This window comes from Moschus berezovskii, chromosome 7 (assembly GCF_049115385.1).
Source record: "Moschus berezovskii isolate FMDL1 chromosome 7, NW_MosBer_1.0, whole genome shotgun sequence".
Taxonomy (NCBI): domain Eukaryota; kingdom Metazoa; phylum Chordata; class Mammalia; order Artiodactyla; family Moschidae; genus Moschus; species Moschus berezovskii.
The window spans coordinates 59,422,925-59,441,381 of record NC_142466.1 but is presented as its reverse complement, the minus strand read 5'-3'; the positions used below and the strand labels follow the sequence as shown (position 1 = coordinate 59,441,381).

General features: G+C 38.4%; 1 protein-coding gene across 3 annotated transcripts in view; it reads right to left on the bottom strand.

Annotated features, from left to right (window-relative positions):
• The window catches only part of PCSK5 (proprotein convertase subtilisin/kexin type 5), a 507,981-nt gene that overhangs the window by 209,592 nt on the left and 279,932 nt on the right, over nt 1-18,457 (bottom strand). For all 3 annotated transcript variants that reach the window (XM_055426904.2, XM_088837941.1, XM_088837942.1), the window contains exon 11: nt 7,534-7,651. In XM_055426904.2, the coding sequence (XP_055282879.2) occupies nt 7,534-7,651 (118 nt within the window). The remainder of the gene's footprint in view (nt 1-7,533; nt 7,652-18,457) is intronic.

The window sequence follows — 18,457 nt, the reverse complement described above, 5'->3', positions numbered from 1 at the left end:
ATCATGTTCCCTACCTTTCATTTTCTACAGTTTTTATTTCACTTATTATAACTTGTAATTATCCATTTATTGTCTTATTTTGGTTTGACTTCCCCAATAGACTATAAGCTCCATAAATTTGGAAGCATTTCTTATTCCTGTTTCTATCCCTAATATCTAGCCCCGTTCCTTTTTTGAAATTTATATTGTATCAAAGGATAATTGCTTCAAAGAATTTTGCTGTTTTCTGTGAAACCTCAACATGAGTCAACCATAGATATACATATATCCCCTCCCTATTGAAACTCCCTCCCATCTCCCTCACCATCCTACCCCACTAGGTTGATACAGAGTCCACGTTTGAGTTTCCTGAGCCAAACAGCAAATCCCCGTTGGCTATCTATTTTACATATGGTAATACAAGTTTCCATGTTACTCTTCCCATACATCTCAACTTCTCTTCCCCTCTCCCCATGTCCCTATGTCTATTCTCTACGTCTGTTTCTCCAATGTTTCCCTGTAAATAAATTCTTCAGTACCATTTTTTCTAGATTCTGTATATATGCATTATAATACAGTATTTATCTTTCTCTTTCTGACTCACTTCACTCTGTATAATAGGTTCTAGGTTCATCCACCTCATTAGAACTGACTCAAATGCATTCCTTTTTATGGCTGAGTAATATTGCATTGTGTATATGTACCACAACTTCTTTATCCATTCATCTGTCAGTGGACATCTAGGTTACTTCCATGTTCTGGCCATTGTAAATAGTGCTGCAGTGAACACTGGGATACATGTGTCTCTTTCAATTTTGGTTTCCCCAGGGTATATGCCTAGGAGTGGGATTGCTGTGTCATATGGTGGTTTTATTCCTAGTTTTTAAAGGAATCTCCATACTGTCTTCCATAGTGGCTGTATCAATTTACATTCCCACCAACAGTGCAAGAGAGTTCCCTTTTCTCCACACCCTCTCCAGGATTTATTGTTTGTAGCCTTTTTGATTATGGCCATTCTGATCAGTGTGAAGTGATATCTCATTGTAGTTTTGATTTGCATTTAAGACTCTGACGCTGGGAGGGATTGGGGGCAGGAGGAGAAGGGGACGACAGAGAATGAGATGGCTGGATGGCATGACCGACTCGATGGACATGAGTTTGAGTGAACTCCGTGAGTTGGTGATGGAAAGGGAAGCCTGGCGTGCTGTGATTCATGGGCTTGCAGAGTCAGACACAACTGAGCGACTGAACTGAACTGAATAATAAGCAGTGTTGAGCATCTTTTATGTGTTTGTTAGCCATCTGTATATCTTCTTTGGAGAAATGTCTGTTAGTTCTTTTTTCCACTTTTTGATTGGGTTGTTTATATTTCCGGTATTGAGTTGTATGAACTGCTTGTATATTTTGGAAATTAATCCTTTGTCAGTTGTTTCATTTTCTATTATTTCCTCCCTTTCTGAGGATTATCTTTTCACCTTACTTATAGTTTCCTTTGCTGTGCAAAAGCTTTTAAGTTTAATCAGGTCTCAGTTGTTTACTTTTGTTTTTATTTCCATTACTCTAGGAGGTGGTTCATAGAGGATCTTGCTTTGATTTAGGTCATCGAGTATTCTACCTATGTTTTCCTCTAAGAGTTTTATCGTTTCTGGTTTTACATTTAGGTCTTTAATCCATTTTGAGTTTATCTTTGTGTATGGTGTTAGGAAGTGTTCTAATTTCATTATTTTACATGTAGTTGTCTAGTTTTCCCAGCACCATTTATTGAAGAGGCTGTCTTTGCCCCCCTTGTATATTGTTGCCTCCTTTGTCAAAACTAAGGTACCCATAGGAGCATGGGTTTATTTCTGGGCTTTCTATCTTGTTACATTGGTCTATATTTCTGTTTTTGTGCCAGTACCAAACTGTCTTGATGACTATAGCTTTGTAGTATAATATGAAGTCAGGAAGGTTGATTCCTCCAGGTCCATTCTTCTTTCTCAAGACTGCTTTGGCTATTTGGGATCTTTTGTGTTTCCACATGAATTGTGAAATTTTTTGTTCTAGTTTTGTGAAAAATGCCCTTGGTAATTTGATAGGGATTGCATTAAATCTGGAGATTGTATTTTGTAGTATAGTCATTATCACAATATTGATTCCTCCTACACAGGAACATGGAATATCTACCCATCTGTTTATGTGGTCTTAGATTTCTTTCATTAGTGTCTTATAATTTTCTGTGTACAGTTCTTTTGTCTCGTTAGGTAAGTTTATTCCTCGATATTGAATTCTTTTTGTTGCAATGGTGAATGGGATTGAGTCCTTAATTTCTCTTTCTGACTTTTCATTGTTAGTATAGAGAAATGCAAGTGATTTCTGTGTATTGATTTTGTATCTTGCAACTTTTCTAAATTCACTGATTAGGTCTAGTAGTTTTCTGATACTATGTTTGGGGTTTTCTGTGCACAGTATCATGTCATCTGCAAACAGTGAGAGCATTACTTCTTCATTTCCAATTTGGATTCCATTTATTTCTTTTTCTTCTCTGACTGCTGTAGCTAGGACTTCCAGAACTATGTTGGATAACAGTGGTGAAAGTGGGCATCCTTCTCTTGTTACTGATCTTAGTGGGGATGCTTTCAGTTTTTCACTATTGAGAATACTGTTTGCTGTAGGCTTATCATATATGATCTTTACTATGTTGAGATAGGTTCCTTCTATGCCCATTTTTTGAAGAGTTTTCATCATAAATGGGTGCTGAATTTTTTCAAAGGCTTTTCCAGCGTCTGTTGAGATGATCATATGGTTTTTATCTTTCAATTTGTTAATATCAGTGTATCACACTGAATGATTTGTGTATATTGAAGAATCTGTGCATCCTGGAAATAAACCCAACTTGATCATGGTGTATGAGCTTTTGGATGTGTTGCTGAATTCTGTTTGCTAAAATTTTGTTGAGAATTTTTGCATCTATGTTCGTCAGTGATATTGGCCTGTTTTCTTTTTTTGTGTTGTCTTTGTCTGGTTTTGGAATCAGGGTGATGGTGGCCTCGTAGAATGAGTTTGGAAGTGTTCCTTCCTCTGCAATTTTTGAAAGAGTTTTAGAAGGACAGGCATTCTCTCTTCTCTAAATGTTTGACAGAATTCTCCTGTGAAGCCATCTGGTCCTGGGCTTTTGTTTTTTTGGGAGTTTTTGATCACAGCTTCAATTTCAGTGCTTAACTTCTATTTCTTCCTGGTTCAGTCTTGGAAGACTGAACTTTTCTAAGAATCTGTCCATTTCTTTCAGGTTATCTGTTTTATTGCCATATAGTTGTTCATAATAGTCTCTTATGGTGCTGGAGAAGACTCTTGAGAGTCCCTTGGACTGCAAGGAGATCCAACCAGTCCATTCTAAAGGAGATCAATCCTGGGTGTTCATTGGAAGGACTTATGCTAAAGCTGAAACTCCAATACTTTGGCCACCTCATGCGACGAGTTGACTCACTGGAAAAGAGTCTGATGCTGGGAGGGATTGGGGGTAGGAGGAGACGGGGACGACAGAGAATGAGATGGCTGGATGGCATCACCACCTCGGTGGACAGGAGTTTGAGTGAACTCCGGGAGTTGGTGATGGACAGGGAGGCCTGGCGTGCTGTGGTTCATGGGGTCACAAAGAGTCGGACACGACTGAGCAACTGAACTGAACTGAACTGAATCCTTTGTATTTCTGCACTGTCTGTTGTAACCTCTGCTTTTTCATTTCTAATTTTGTGGATTTAATTCTTCTCTCTTTTTCTTGATGAGTCTGGCTAAAGGTCTGTCAATTTTGTTTATCTTCTCAAAGAACCAGCTTTTAGTTTTATTAATCTTTACTATTGTTTCTTTTTCATTTATTTCTGCTAGGATCTTTATGATTTCTTTCCTTCTACTAATTTTTTTTTTTAATTCTTCTTTATCCAGTTGTTTTAGTTGTAAAGTTAGGTTGTCTACTTGATGTTTTCCTTGTTTCTTGAGGTAGAACTGTTGCTATAAACTTCCCTCTTAGAACTGCTTTTGCTGAACCCCATGGGTTTTGAGTTGTCATCTTTTCATTGTAATTTGTTTCTAGAAATGTTTTGATTTCCTTTTGATTTCTTCAGTAACCCGTTGGTTATTCAGAAACGTGTTGTTTAATCTCCATGTGTTTGCATTTCTTACACTTTTCTTCTTGTAATTGATATCTAGTCTTATAGCATTGTGGTCGGAGAAGATGCTTGTTACAATTTTAGTTTTCTTAAATTTACTGAGGTTTGATTTGTGACCCAAGATGTGGTCTATCCTGAAGAATGTTCCATGTGCACTTGAGAAGACGGTGTATTCTTCTGCATTTGGATGGAATGTCCTGAAGATATCAATTATATCATCTCATCTGATATATCATTTAAGACTTGTGTTTCCTTATTAATTTTCTGTTTTGATGATCTGTCCACTGGTGTGAGTGGGGTATTAAAGTCTCCTACTATTATTGTGTTGCTGTCAATTTCTCCTTTTATGTCTGTTAGTGTTTGTCTTATGTATTGAGGTGCTCCTATGTTGGATGCACAGATATTTACAATTGTTATGTCTTCCTCTTGGATTGATCCCTTGATCATTATGTAGTATCCTTTCTTATCTCTTGTAATCTTCTTTATTTTAAGGTCTATTTGATCTGATATGAGGATTGCTACTCCAGCTTTCTTTTGCTTCCCATTTGCATGGAATATATTTTTCTATCTTCTCACTTTCAGTCTATATGTTTCTTGAGGTCTGATGTGGCTTTCTTGTAGGCAGCATATATATGGGTCTTGTTTTTGTATCCATTCAGCTAGTCTGTATCTTTTGGTTGGAGCATTTAATCCATTTACATTTAATTATTGATATATATGTTCCTATTGCCATTTTCTTAATTGTTTGGGGTTGATTTTGTAGATCTTTTTTTCTGCTGTATTTCTTGACCAAATAAGTCCATTTCACATTTGTTGTAAAGCTGGTTTGGCGGTACTGAATTCTCTTAACTTTTGCTTGTCTGAAAAGCTTTTTATAGCTCCATCATTTTTGAATGAGATCCTTGCTGGGTCCAGTAATCTTGGTTGTAGATTTTTCCCTTTCAATACTTTAAATATATCCTACCATTCTCTTCTGGCCTTCAGAGTTTTTGTTGAAAGATCAGCTGTTAAGCATATGGGGTTTCCCTTGTATGTTACTTGTTGTTCTTCCTTGTTGATTTTAATAATCTTTCATTGTGTTTAGTCTTTGTTAGTTTGATTAGTATATGTCTTGGTGTGTTTTTCCCTGGGTTCCTGTATGGGACTCTTTGTGACTCTTGGACTTGATTGACTATTTCCTTTTCCATGTTGGGAAAATTTTCAACTATAATCTCTTCAAAAATTTTCTCATACCCTTTTTCTCTTCTTCTTCTGGGACCCCTATAATTCGAATGTTACTGCATTTGATATGGTCCCAGAGGTCTCTGAGACTGTTCTCAGTTCTTTTCATTCTTTTTACTTTATTCTGTTCTTCAGAAATTATTTCCACCAATTTATCTTCCAGTTCACTGATTCGTTCTTCTGCTTTAGATACTCTGCTATTGATTCCTTCTAGAGTATTTTTAATTTCAGTAATTGTGTTGTTTGTCTCTGTATGTTTATTGTTTAATTCTTCCAGGTCTTTGTTAAATGAGTCTTGCATTTTCTCCATTTTGTTTTCAAGGTTTTTGATCATCTTTACTATCATTATTCTGAATTCTTTTTCAGGTAGTTTTCCTATTTCCTCTTCATTTATTTGGACTTCTGTGTTTCTAGTTTGTTCCTTCATTTGTGCAGTACTTATCTGCCTTTCCATTATTTTTTTTTTTAAGTTATTGTGTTTGAGGTCTCCTTTCCCAGGCTTCAAGGAAATTTGAACTCTTTCCTTGATGATGGTTGAATTCTTTCTTTCTTTTGGTTTCTGTCCTCCTAAAATTGGTCCAGTGGTTCGTGTGAGCTTCGTATAGGGTAAAATTTGTGTGGAGATTTTGTTTTTTTGTTTGTTTTTCCTCTGATGGGCAAGGCTGAGTGAGGTGGTAATTCTGTCTGCTGATGATTGGGTTTGTATTTTTCTTTTCTTTGTTGTTTAGATGAGGCATCCTGCACAGGGTGCTACTGGTGGTTGGGTGATGCAGGGTCTTGTATTCAAGTGGTTTCTTTTGTATGAGTTCTCACTATTTGATACTCCCTAGTCTTGGAGTCAGTGCTCCTATTCCAAAGGCTCAAGGCTTGATCTCTGGGGCATATGTTCCATGCTGAACAGCCTCAGCAGCTTCAGGCTCAGCATCTTGAAGTCGGATTGGGAAGACTGGTGGGTGACAGCTGGTACCTGTCACCAGGCCTTGCTCAAAGTTCTGACATGGTTCTGGGTGCCTCTGGTCAGCTGGGTCTGAGCCGCTTCACTGGGCTATGAGGGTCCCAGGCATCTGGCAGAAAGGGCACAGGGATGCAGCACACGCAGGAGGAGATCTGGACTCCTCCCAGCTGCATGTGGCACTAGTCCCATTCTTGATATCCAATAAATGAAAGAAAAATAGATGCTGAATTGGTAAATGAAATTTGTCTAGAAATAAACAATTATTCCATTTGATCTCATTTCTTCATTTGTCAAAAGGGAATAAAACCCAAGTTGTTATCTAGTTTTAAGAAGAAAACACACATTAAGTTGCTAGGGCTTGACCTATAGTAGGAACTCAATAAATACTGGTTAACTTTATACTCCTTTATTTTTTTTCATATTCTTTGCCACAAATGGGTAGAATGAGAAAAAAATTTAGTCCATTTGTTTCTGCTTCCTAACAATTTCCTCAAGAATTATAATGGCTCTGTTCTTATTACAAACCAAAGTTCATAAGTATTTTTCTGAGCTAACTCTCTATAAAAAGAAAGACAAAAGCAAAATACTAATAAAATCACTATAATAACTCCTAATTCTTCAAATTCAGTGCCTAGGAGAGACTTCACTATCACTTGGTAAATCCTGTTGCACATCCTCCTGTTTGGACACTAGGCCCTGGAATCTGAGTAAAGTTCAATCTCATTTACTGTGTATCCTGCATCACTCTCAGAGAACAACATGGTAAGTAGCTAAGTTTCCAGAACATAAGGTTTAGTTCTGGGGGTATTCCAACTTATGGGAAGTAAGTACTTCTACCATCAAACAGAAATACTGACAAAGTAGAAACTTGAAGAATATCCACCTGTAAGGGTTCTCCCATCCCCTTATGAAATATGCTTTTCTTTTAAGGATCCTTGGTTTATACTAGTGGGTTTTCCTGGGGGCTCAGATGGTGAAAAATCCACCTGCAATGTGGGAGACCTGGGTTCCATCCTTAGGTTGAAAAGATCCTCTGGAGGGGGGCATGGCAGGTTATACTAGGACGGATTTAACAATTTAGGGTCTTAGACATTCTATTAAGATTTTATAATCACATTAGAAAAAACTACACACACTACTAGCTTTCATGTGCAACACAGGGCTGTCTCGAGACATCTGCATGGGCCAGCTCTCTTTTAGGGAATGGTCATGCTGTCTGCTTGCAGCAAACATTACTTGATTTGCCGGTCTGTGCTCTCCACACACACGTGCTGCTGGGGAACAGTGGTCCACTTCTCCGCCTCCATCACCATGGCTTCTGCATCCATCAGTCCAAATCCATAGAGATGGCTCACTACAGAAGGCAAGAAGTTGGTCAGCTTTACCATGGTTGGTAGCAACCTATGCTATATATGTTGACTTATACTTTCACTCTGTAGAAAAGCCAGACACAACCCAACGGGAGCCAAGCTTTCCTTCTAGCAACAATTAAAAAACAAATAAAACAAGTAAATAATCAAAAGAAGAAAATAAGATGAATGCATATTATTCACTGAATACATACTATAACTAGTAACAGAACTACCATTTATGAATTGTTATTACATGACAGGTACTAGTCCATACTTTTACATTTAATCCTCCTAACAATCTTAAGATGTTAGTGCTAGTACTATTATCACTCATGGATGAGGAGAAAGAAATTTGGCTGAGACTGACTAGCAGTTCAGTGGTTGAGCCAAATTCTAACCCACAAAGATTTACTCCCAGGCTCCACTATTAACCACTTGTATTCAAGTGATAACACCATCCCGTTTGTAAGATAAAATAATTAGTAGGTTCAAAGAGAAGTGTACACAACTTCTCTTAGTGCAGTCAGAACTAGCATGCAAGAAATACCAATTTTCTGACATGTCTAGTTTTTTGGTTGAAAATCCTAGAAGACAAGAATCATTACCTTTCCTCTAGCATATGAAAAATTTATTAAAGTTTATGCATGAAATATTTGGAGGCTTCTAAACTTTCATGACACCTCCTTATCCTCGAATGTTGTAAACTTTTAGTTCTCAATGAGAATATCTATTGATCTAAAGCTAAATTTGACCTAACTTTCTCAGAAACTTTACTTGTATATAGGAAAATTTAATGATGATACAGTGATATCTACATTTGCAATTCTTTCTAAAAATACTTTAAAATCCCAGTTGAATACATAAAATCTCCACCTTGCATTAAACTCTTTTATATCTTTATATTTAACACAAAGTCATACTTTGCTATGGCAAAGATATATGTAGAATTTTTATACAGGTACTTTTGCAACTTTTATTATAAATGATATTTTTCTTAATTAAAAAATAATGTATGTTCACTGTAAAAACTTGTAAATACATCCAGAAAAGAATAAATAAAACTCATCAATAACCTCATCACAAATTGGTAACTGCTATTAACAAGTCTATTTAGTTTTAGTTACAAAATATTACATGAGGCAAGTCTGCCTCCTTAATTTGAAAAGATACAGAATAACACACATATAATTTAGAGGAGAAATGTCAAATTTGGGATTAAGGAAACCAAATTGTGGAGCTCTTTTGTTAAAGTTCACTGAAATCCTATGTTGTCACTTATCACTTAACCACAGTCTATATCATTTCACCTTGGATATTCAAAGGTATTTTCTTGCCCTGGAGCAATTGAAATTATTGACAAAGACGCAATGTGAGGCTCTCTAACTCTTCATGGTACCCAAATATCCCCAAGCCAGTGTCAAGTGATTTTAAACCTGTGTAATTTATAATTTAATCTCAGTTTAGGGAAATAAGATGAGAGATTTGATTGATATGAAGGGGGTGGGGAAGAGGGTGAAGGGGTGGGTTTGGGGAGGGTAAGGACTTTGAATAGTCTGCAAAATGGGTGTCTCAGCCCCAGCTCAGCTTTGCACGTTGCCCTTCCCCACCTCCCCACCCCCAATAATTGTCAACTTAACAACCTTTAGAATAAATTAACACGCAGAGCTGTCAAAGACAACAAACACTTCATGCCTGTTAAACAACCACTTGAGTTAAGTAGAAAAGCACCTTGAGTCTTTATGAAGGCTGTAAATTGTTTCCTTTTCCGACTCAATTCCTACCCTCCAGAGACAAGGTCTATTCATGCAATACTCAAAGGAGGTGTTCAGAACAGAGGCTGAGTAGCTCCAGTTAAACTACAGACTGGTGAGTCAACAGAAAAAAATGTTTATTAATAGAATATTAATAAACAAGGAAGTTAGACTAGATCACTGAAGGCCACCGAATCACTAATGGAGACTTGCAGCATTTTAAAATATTTTAATATACTTGAAATTGAGAATCTGTCCAGAATCATGATACACAGCTGAAGGAAAAAAATGAATTAAATTTATTTTTTCTTTTTTGGGAGGAGGGGGGCAGTGCCAGCAATGTATCAACTCTCTTCTGAATGGCAGTTATTTGTTTGGGTTTTGGTAAATACTAAAGAGAAAGTAATTACACAATAAATGTGTTGGGCAGATAAACTCCTTCAAAACATTGTGTTAACAGGGAAAATAGCCATTAAATGGTTTGAAAGCTCTAGTAGTTTTATGAGATATAAGTGACATGTAATAATATTTTATATGACATGAAGTTTCACACTCTAAAATTAACTTATAAATTCAGAACATGTGTTTTTTTTTGGTTGTTTGTTTCTGTTTTGGTGACCATCTGAGTCACATGTCACTCGTCACACTTACCACTGTTACCATTCCACATGGGGTATGATTTCTCTTCCGTGACTGCAGAGCGTCTGGCTTAGAGGAGAGGTTCCAAATGTATTTGTGAAGTAAAGGAATGTAACTGATCTGAGAAACTGTATTTAATTCACCAAGTGGCATAAAATGTTTATAGGAGAATTGTAAGGGGGAATTAGGAGGCCTGTTCTTTTTGTTACAGACTCCTATAATCTCATCATTAATAACTAAACATGTATCCTAGTGTAGAGCCAATATTCCCACTTTCAAAAATTTTACAATTACCTGTATATAATATGTCATGCAAACAACTGGTTGTGATATGACCATTCCATAACTAAAATAATTTTATTTATGCACATTTCTCATGCCATGACCTGAGCCTGAAAATAATTTTATGATGATCAAGTGGAATCTCTCCATGCAGGCACTGTGCCAAATGCAAAATTCTACGGATTCAATGTTTAGAAAGACATTGAGGGAACAAAGCATGTATACAGACTAAATATCTTGAAGCACAGCTATGATAGGTATTTTAGAAACTAAATCTAACTCTTTGAAGAATGTGTTTGAACAAACTTAATAAAAGGAATTTGAAAAACTTGCTTAATAGTATATTTGTTCCATTAGGTGGCATGACTGTTTATGCAGAGAAGTTCCAAAAAGTGGAACTGCCTTGTGCCAGAAGTATAACTAGTTTTTATTCCAAGTAATCCAAAGGCTTCCCTGCTTGGACTAGTCAGGTGGACAAGCAAAGAGAGGAAGATAGATGATGTTCCCAGGAGGTATATTTTCATTTTCTGATGAGACTAGAAGTGCCAAGAGGAGCTAGTCACTAAATATACGGGTAAATAATTGCATAGTTCAAAAACAGATACAACAATTGATTTAGACAGCAGTACTAGCTATAAGACCTAAAAGAGTCAATTCTAAAGAAAAGTTAGAAAACTTAGTAGGAAAAGAAAAATTGGAATTTTGGGGCACAGGAAGTTATAACCAGGGAATTTGATATATCCTTACTGATACTAGCTATTTTAAACCCCAGAAATATCACACTGATTGGCTATTTCATGATAACTGTAAATGGCTATTAGTAAAGCCCTGTCTAATATAATAAAGGAATTGATTGGAACAAGTTTGTTTGTTTTTTAACTTTTTTGAGCTCCCTGAAGTAATAAGTCTTTTTGCTACCAGCTGTCAGATATACAGACAATGCTATGTAGCAACCAGAAGGGCAAATGACAACAAAAATGGTTATGAGAGATTTAAAATTTTGCCTGTGACTGCAAAAAATACAACTAAGTGACAGCTATCCATTCCTGAGCAGTTAGTATAAAAGTACAGTCAATTTCTTCCATTGGGGAAATCATTTCTTATGACTAGTTTGACTAAATGTCTAGGTTTACCCAACGTTGTCCTGGTTGGAGCACGGAATTCCTATGTCCTGGAGAAACTCCTTATTCATGGGCAAACCAGGTGAGTAGCCCCCGCACGTGGAACTGGAGGAGTATGGAGTGGCACTGAACTTTCACATCTTGTAATACCAAAAGCCTAGTAACTAGGAGGCAGCTGTACAGGTATACTGAACTTTGTTCAGATGTATTCAATCATCAAAATATAGAAGAATGTGGTTGATAAATTAGGTTTGGTTACTCAGTTGTTAGAAAGGGACAGTTTCAATACACTTCACTGATATAAGCTAAGAATTGAGCCCATTAATTATGATATCACTCGTGCGGTTTGGAGCACCTGCTAAAGTCAACACAATGAAGCTCTGAAAGAAACAAAATGCTATGAGTTCTCAGACTGCCAGGGGATGAGGTAAGAATAGCTCTATGATTTCACTAAGAAACAAAAGTGGTAACTGTGTAATCACTGTAAGTGTGTACAAAAGACTTCCAAAGTCAAGAAATCAGTAAAAAAAAAAAATAATAATAATAACAGATTAAAAGCTACCAATAGAGCCTGCTCTATAGAAAGTACTCAATGAATGTTAGCTGAAATTTGGAGTCGGGAAGATGACATAGAGGGGAGGGTGATATCTGGACTGGGCTTTGGGGCTCTGGTCGGATTCAGCAAGGTGGAGATGCAGGGAGGACAGCTGGGGCCAGAACGGAGCCTCCTGATTAAAAAATCATCAGGTCTGTGTACCGTTCTTTGGGGCAGTGAGCAAAATGGCAGCCGTGGCTTGTGGGGAGAGTGGTCAGCAGGGGATGGGCATTAGCAGTCTACATGGCTGGAAGTAAGGGGGAGAGAGTGGACTGTGGGGGAACTGGATGCCAACCGTGACTGTGGGGTGTCTTCTGCCATCAGTCAGGCTGCTATTCTTCTACCTAAGGGGAAACCACCAGACTGAGAGACAGATAGGCAAATGCAAATTCCTGGCTTGAGGAGGGCTGCTGATCTGCAGGGTGGGGTTGAAACTTCGACTGAGATCAAAGAGCTCCTGCGGCTGCTGGAGTCCTCGCACCTTTGGGTTCTTTGATCCTCAATGTGCTGAACCACCTGTTCTGAAATAACTGCTCCCACCAGGGACCCTGCACCTCCAGCACCTACGAGGGCGTGAAATGCACCCCACTGCACATGAATAATGTAAATGCTTAAGTACTGCTTCTTTTAAAGTAGAAGTAAACAGCTAAATAGGAAAACATAAAATGTAAGATTCGTAAACATGAAGAAGCAGAAGTAATACCCTTCCGTCTATGTCAGCATTTCTACACCCAAACATCTTGATAAATGAAAACAGGATGCTTGCAGAATTAGCCTTTTCTTCCCTTTTCTTACTCCCTTTCTCAGACATCTATCTCTTTATTATGTACCCTTTAAATTTTAGCATGAAAAGCATATAAGCTTCTTAGAGAAATCAGAACTAGAGCTGCAGTGCTTTCTTCTGCCTCCTCCTGCAAAATGCAGACTCCCCGGGGGCAGGACAAACCCCACAGCCGGCACCTGCCTTATTGCCTTACTTTGCATGGTTTGTTTTTAGTTTTCCTTTGCTTTTCCTAAAATTGTAGGCTCTACTAACAACTGCGGCCAGATCCAAAGATGCCAACCATCACCAGCACTATCAAGGGATTGCATGTGGAAGGTTTCCAGACACTGATACTTGGCTGTCTGCGGGGTCAGCACTTCAAAGCGCCCCTCGGGATATGTTTGGTCAGCAGCTGTAGGTAGTCAGACAGGCTCATCATTACAGAGATGAAGTAAAAAGAGTTTAGGAAACCACTGCTGAGTTCTTCTCCTCCATGTGCAATATATTTCATTATACTTGGTGCACAGCACGCAATTTATTATATATGCATATTTAAGATACATATTTACTGTTATCTTTTAAAATTTACAGAGTTAAGAAGATATGCCTGCCTTTTCTGAAGGGGATTTAAGAAAAGATAAACATGTCAAATTATTTTCTCTTCTTCTCTGGCCATTCTTCCTTTGTTTGCTTCCAAAGTGACTATAATAGGAAAGTAATTTGTTTAAGGTACTTGACTAGTATTTCTTGACTGGAGGTAGGAAAACTATTTTACTACCTTGGGGAAACTTAGCCATGTATTCCTAGGCATACATAGATCACAACTGGGCTTGTTTTTTGGAAACTATGATTGCTTAGACAGAGATGAGAACAAAATAAAAAATGTCCCACAAGGGCTTTTGGGTGAAAGCTAATTGAAGATTAGATTGACCATATGTCACCTCCCCAGCCTAGATCTTCTTGGCATATAACCTGGACAAACAATTACCAGACTGGGATCTTAATGAGCCAGCAGTCAAAAATTCTTATTTTTGAATTATTCACATATTATTTATAGATAACTCTTCATTTAACTTTCCTTTGTGTTTGCCCTTTCCTTAAATTTGCATAAAGGAATAGAAAATCTGACTATTTCAAGGGAGTATATTTTCATACTCAATAGTTAACAGAGGTTACAAAGATAGGATTATTTTATCCAACTACACCAAACGTCCACGGCTCACCTGATATGATGCCATTACCTACTGTCGATATGATGGGTGGCAGACCACAAAGAGTGATACACAGAAAAGCTTATTCCTTGCAGCTAGGAATGTCACCTTCTGGTTGGGAAGAAAGCTAACACTTATCTTTTTAAGTTTCAAGTGCTATGTAAGGCTTCTTGTGAAAATTCCTTTTCATTTGCATAAAATTCAAATAAGGAACAATAATAAGGAAATTTCTGTAAAACTCAGAAAAATAGGCCATTATAGAAGACTACATATTCTCTTAAAAGAAATAATACTTGAGATGGTCCTTATGTCCTGGAGTAAGATTTGGATTCATGGTGGTATAATTCATGGAGTAAAGAATGAGACAGGGATATTTGGAATGGTGTCTTCCTCAAGAAAGCTACGTGGGCCTGGAATCCCATGGATGGATTTAATCTGCAGGTAATGAATAGCCAGCAATCAAAAAATGACATCATTTAATTAATATTTTAGAAAGACTGATCCGGCATTGATGTGTGGGGTATGAAATAGCAGAAGGACTGAGGCAGGGAACTAGTTATTTCAATGGTGCAGGCATGGGAGACCATAACGAAGGTTATGGAAGAGGTGAATGAAATAAGAAATCACATAAGAAAGGAGCAAAGAAATTTCACATCTCACACTGTAGGATGCTCAGTCAGAGTGAACAGGATCAGAGCGAATGGGGTGATCTAGAGAAGGATATTCCCTGAGGATAGAGGTAACCTTGGGGGAGAACTTGCTTCATAGAAGATGACTGATAGTTCTAATTTGGAAGTTCTGAGTTTTAAATGACGCAGGAGAGCCTTGTGCAGAGATTTAGGTCGGTAAAGGATGAAGTCAATGTGGAAGATGGTAGAACTGGGAATCATTAGTCAGGAGGTGGTCCTTGTCACTGAACAGAAGGAATGTGGAATTAAGAGAATGTGAAGGGAGGAAAGGAAGAAGGCAGAGAGGAGTGGAGAAGGAAAGAGAGCCAAGGTGTTCTCCCTCCAGAGCTCTCAAAGCAACAGTCCTGAGGGAATGGCCCAGGGAAAGGGAGAGAAAGGACTCAGGAAAGTATCAAAGAACGGGGCTGTATCTCTGCAGCACAAAAGGTAAGGAAAAGGAGTTCTGGACTGTGTGGATCAAAGCATGAAACCATGGAGAAAAACAAGGATCCTTCTGATCTGGCAAGCAGGAAATGGTTGAACCTCTTAAAGAGTAACTGCACTTCAAAGTTGGAAGTGGAAACAAGACTGCAGGAGAATTAAAAGACTACACAGTAAGGAAATGGAAGCAGCTAAATCAGACTGATGTGTTAGTCACTCAGTTGTGTCCGATCTTTGCAATCCCATGGACTGTGTGTCCATGGGATTCTCCAGGCAAGAGTACTGGAGTGGGTTGCCAGTCCCTTCTCTATGGGATCTTCCCAACACAGAGATTGAGTCCTGGTCTCCTGCATGGCAGGTGGACTCCTGACTATCTGAGCCACTAGTTCAGTTCAGTTCAGTTCAGTTGCTCAGTCGTATCCGACTCTCCGCGACCCCATGAATCACAGCACGCCAGGCCTCCCTATCCATCACCAACTCCCCTAAATCACACTACTTGTTGGGAATTTTTAATTGTGTAAGGAAGCACAGAACTAACACAGGAGGATAATGTAAAAGTTCCCCCTCCCCCCTGAAATGGGAGATACAAAGTTTGAAAAGGGAATGTGATCATCCAATTGACCAAAAGGAGAAGGCATGCAGCTGGGAGTACATGCATGCAGTAAGAGACTGACAAGAGATGAGATTTTTTTAGAGCATCTTTCACACATGGGATTCCTTATCCAAGCTACAGGAAAAAATCATCTGAGAGAAATTGTTATCATTGTTATCCATCACCCAGAGGACTTGTTAGGGCACACATTGTGCAACCCCACCGATTAGCAGTTTCAAGGCAAGGCTCAGATTTGCGTTTCTACCAAGTTCCTGGGTGATTGTTGGTTCAGGGACCCCACTTTCAGAGCCACTTCTTGAAGCTACTACAATTAGTATCTTTCCTGGAAACCTAGTTTACCAATGATAAAGCCTGGTTAATTAGGCTAATATCTCCAACATAGGGCTTGAGTCTCTGCAGGCATGGTTTACAAATATCCTGCCCTCATGCCAGAAGCACCAGAAGTAAGGTGCTTATATAGAATATCATGCCAATATCTTTTCATGTAGGCTACCTACCAGAAATGTTTTTGCTTCTCTGACAAAACTACTTTCAGATGATAAAGTTATCCTAATTAATCTGTAGGTGCATATCCCTCATTGTTCAAGCACAGGTTTATGTAGGTATTTTCCTCTTTGGATGCATATCACTTGAAGAGTTAAGTTCTCTGCATTGTTAGTATAGAATCAGTGTTTGATTGAGATACAAAATCATGGTCAATCACAATGTTGAAAATAGCAAATGCAGTGAGGTAGCTATCTCTTAACCCTACCGCCTCTATAACTGAAGTGCACTTATCAAGCATGTTTCAAGTATGCTTCCCAAAAGAAGGGCCCAGAAGTTTTGTATGGGTGGTAAACATATCTCTTACATGCACCTTTTTAATATATTAGCTAATGAAATCTTTAAAATAATCCTATTAGCAAGATAGTATTATTCACAATTTACAGTTGAAAATACTAAGTCTCATGAACATTAAAAAAAAACTCTCTTAAACTCATTGGGACTTGATCCCAAGTATTCAAAATCTTCATCTATTATATACATATTCAGTGATCACCACTATACAAAAGACACATAATATTTCTTTCAACTAAAGTACTCAAATCAATCATAAATTCTCAGAATAAGACAGCAAAGGTCGGGGGGCATTTTGGGATTTATCTATGCATCACAAATGAACACTGGAACATTTTTATCCTCTTTGCTTTCTGCAAATCAACTGCATTAAAAACTGCTCTCTTCTTCAAACCTCATTAAAATAGTATGTGCAGAAAAAGATATATGTGAAGTTTGGAAGAAAAGTTAACTGGCCCAGAGCCCTTATTCTTGCTGAGAAATGACCTTCTTCAGTCATTTGTATCAGGAGTTTTCCCTGAGTGAGAAAATATTATTAATATGGCAAAGTTACTTTATTTTATATTCATGCTGAGGCCATTTTTTTTTTATTACAGCTAACTAGGCATGCACAGATGGACGAATGGCACTGAGTGGCAAAGAGCAGCTTCCCATTTGTTAACATCCAGCAGTGATCACAATACCCTCTTTTTTGGCTCTTTCAAAGATGACTCTGGAAACTTCAGGGTGTACCATGGCTTCTGGTAGAACATCATAAAATGAAGCCTGTTGAAACTATTACTGGGATGTGTGATGGAAGTTTAATTGCTTTGAAATGCCTAAGGCTAGCAAGATGTGAACATGTGTAAAGAGTTGAATTGAGATTCTAAGAAAAAAAAAAAGTCTGAATCTTTTTATGTCACAGAAGATGTATCCAGATAGATTCCACAAAGTGATCGCCTGGTGTGTGTAACTGTACCCTCCTAGATGCAGTGGCCTTAGGAAGTTACACATAAAACTAGGGAGGGATTAATTTTCAGGATTTCTTTTTGAATCCTTGGATCTGGTTTATATTGTAGACACTGGCATGGATATAAAGATCTCCATGGGTAGAAAAAAAGGATCCTTGGACTGCAAGGAGATCCAACCAGTCCATTCTAAAGGAGATCAATCCTGGGTGTTCACTGGAAGGACTGATGCTAAAGCTGAAACTCCAGTACTTTGGCCACCTCATGCGATGAGTTGACTCACTGGAAAAGACTCTGATGCTGGGAGGGATTGTGGGTAGGAGGTGAAGGGGATGACAGAGAATGAGATGGCTGGATGGCATCACCGACTCGATGGACATGAGTTTGAGTGAACTCTGGGAGTTGGTGATGGACAGGGAGGCCTGGCATGCTGTGATTCATGGGGTCGCAAAGAGTTGGACATGACTGAGCGACTGAACTGAACTAAACCATCTTTACTAAAGTTTAAAAAGATGTAATAAGGCCCCCTTTCCTCTTGTTCATTTGGCTTATCTTATTGATCTTGAGGGCTTTCTATGTAGCGCAAGTGGTAAAGAACCCGCCTGCCAATGCAGGAGACTTAAGAGATATGGGTTCAATCCTTGGGTCAGGAAGATCCTCTGGAGGAGGGCAATCCACTCCAGTATTCTTGCCTGGAGAATCCCACGGACAGAGTCTGGCGGGCTGTGGTTCATAGGGTCTCACAGAGTCAGACACAACTGAAGCAACTTAGCATGGCACAGCATGTACACTGATCCTGAACCAATTTTCACAGCTGGAACACTGCCCATTTGGTATGGTCTCAGCATGGTCACAGCAAGTTAGAGCCCCCTGTCCCTCATGGGGGACAGGGAATTGGTTCCGTAGTCTTTCTGGGAAAGCTGATGCCAGAGTCCAAAAC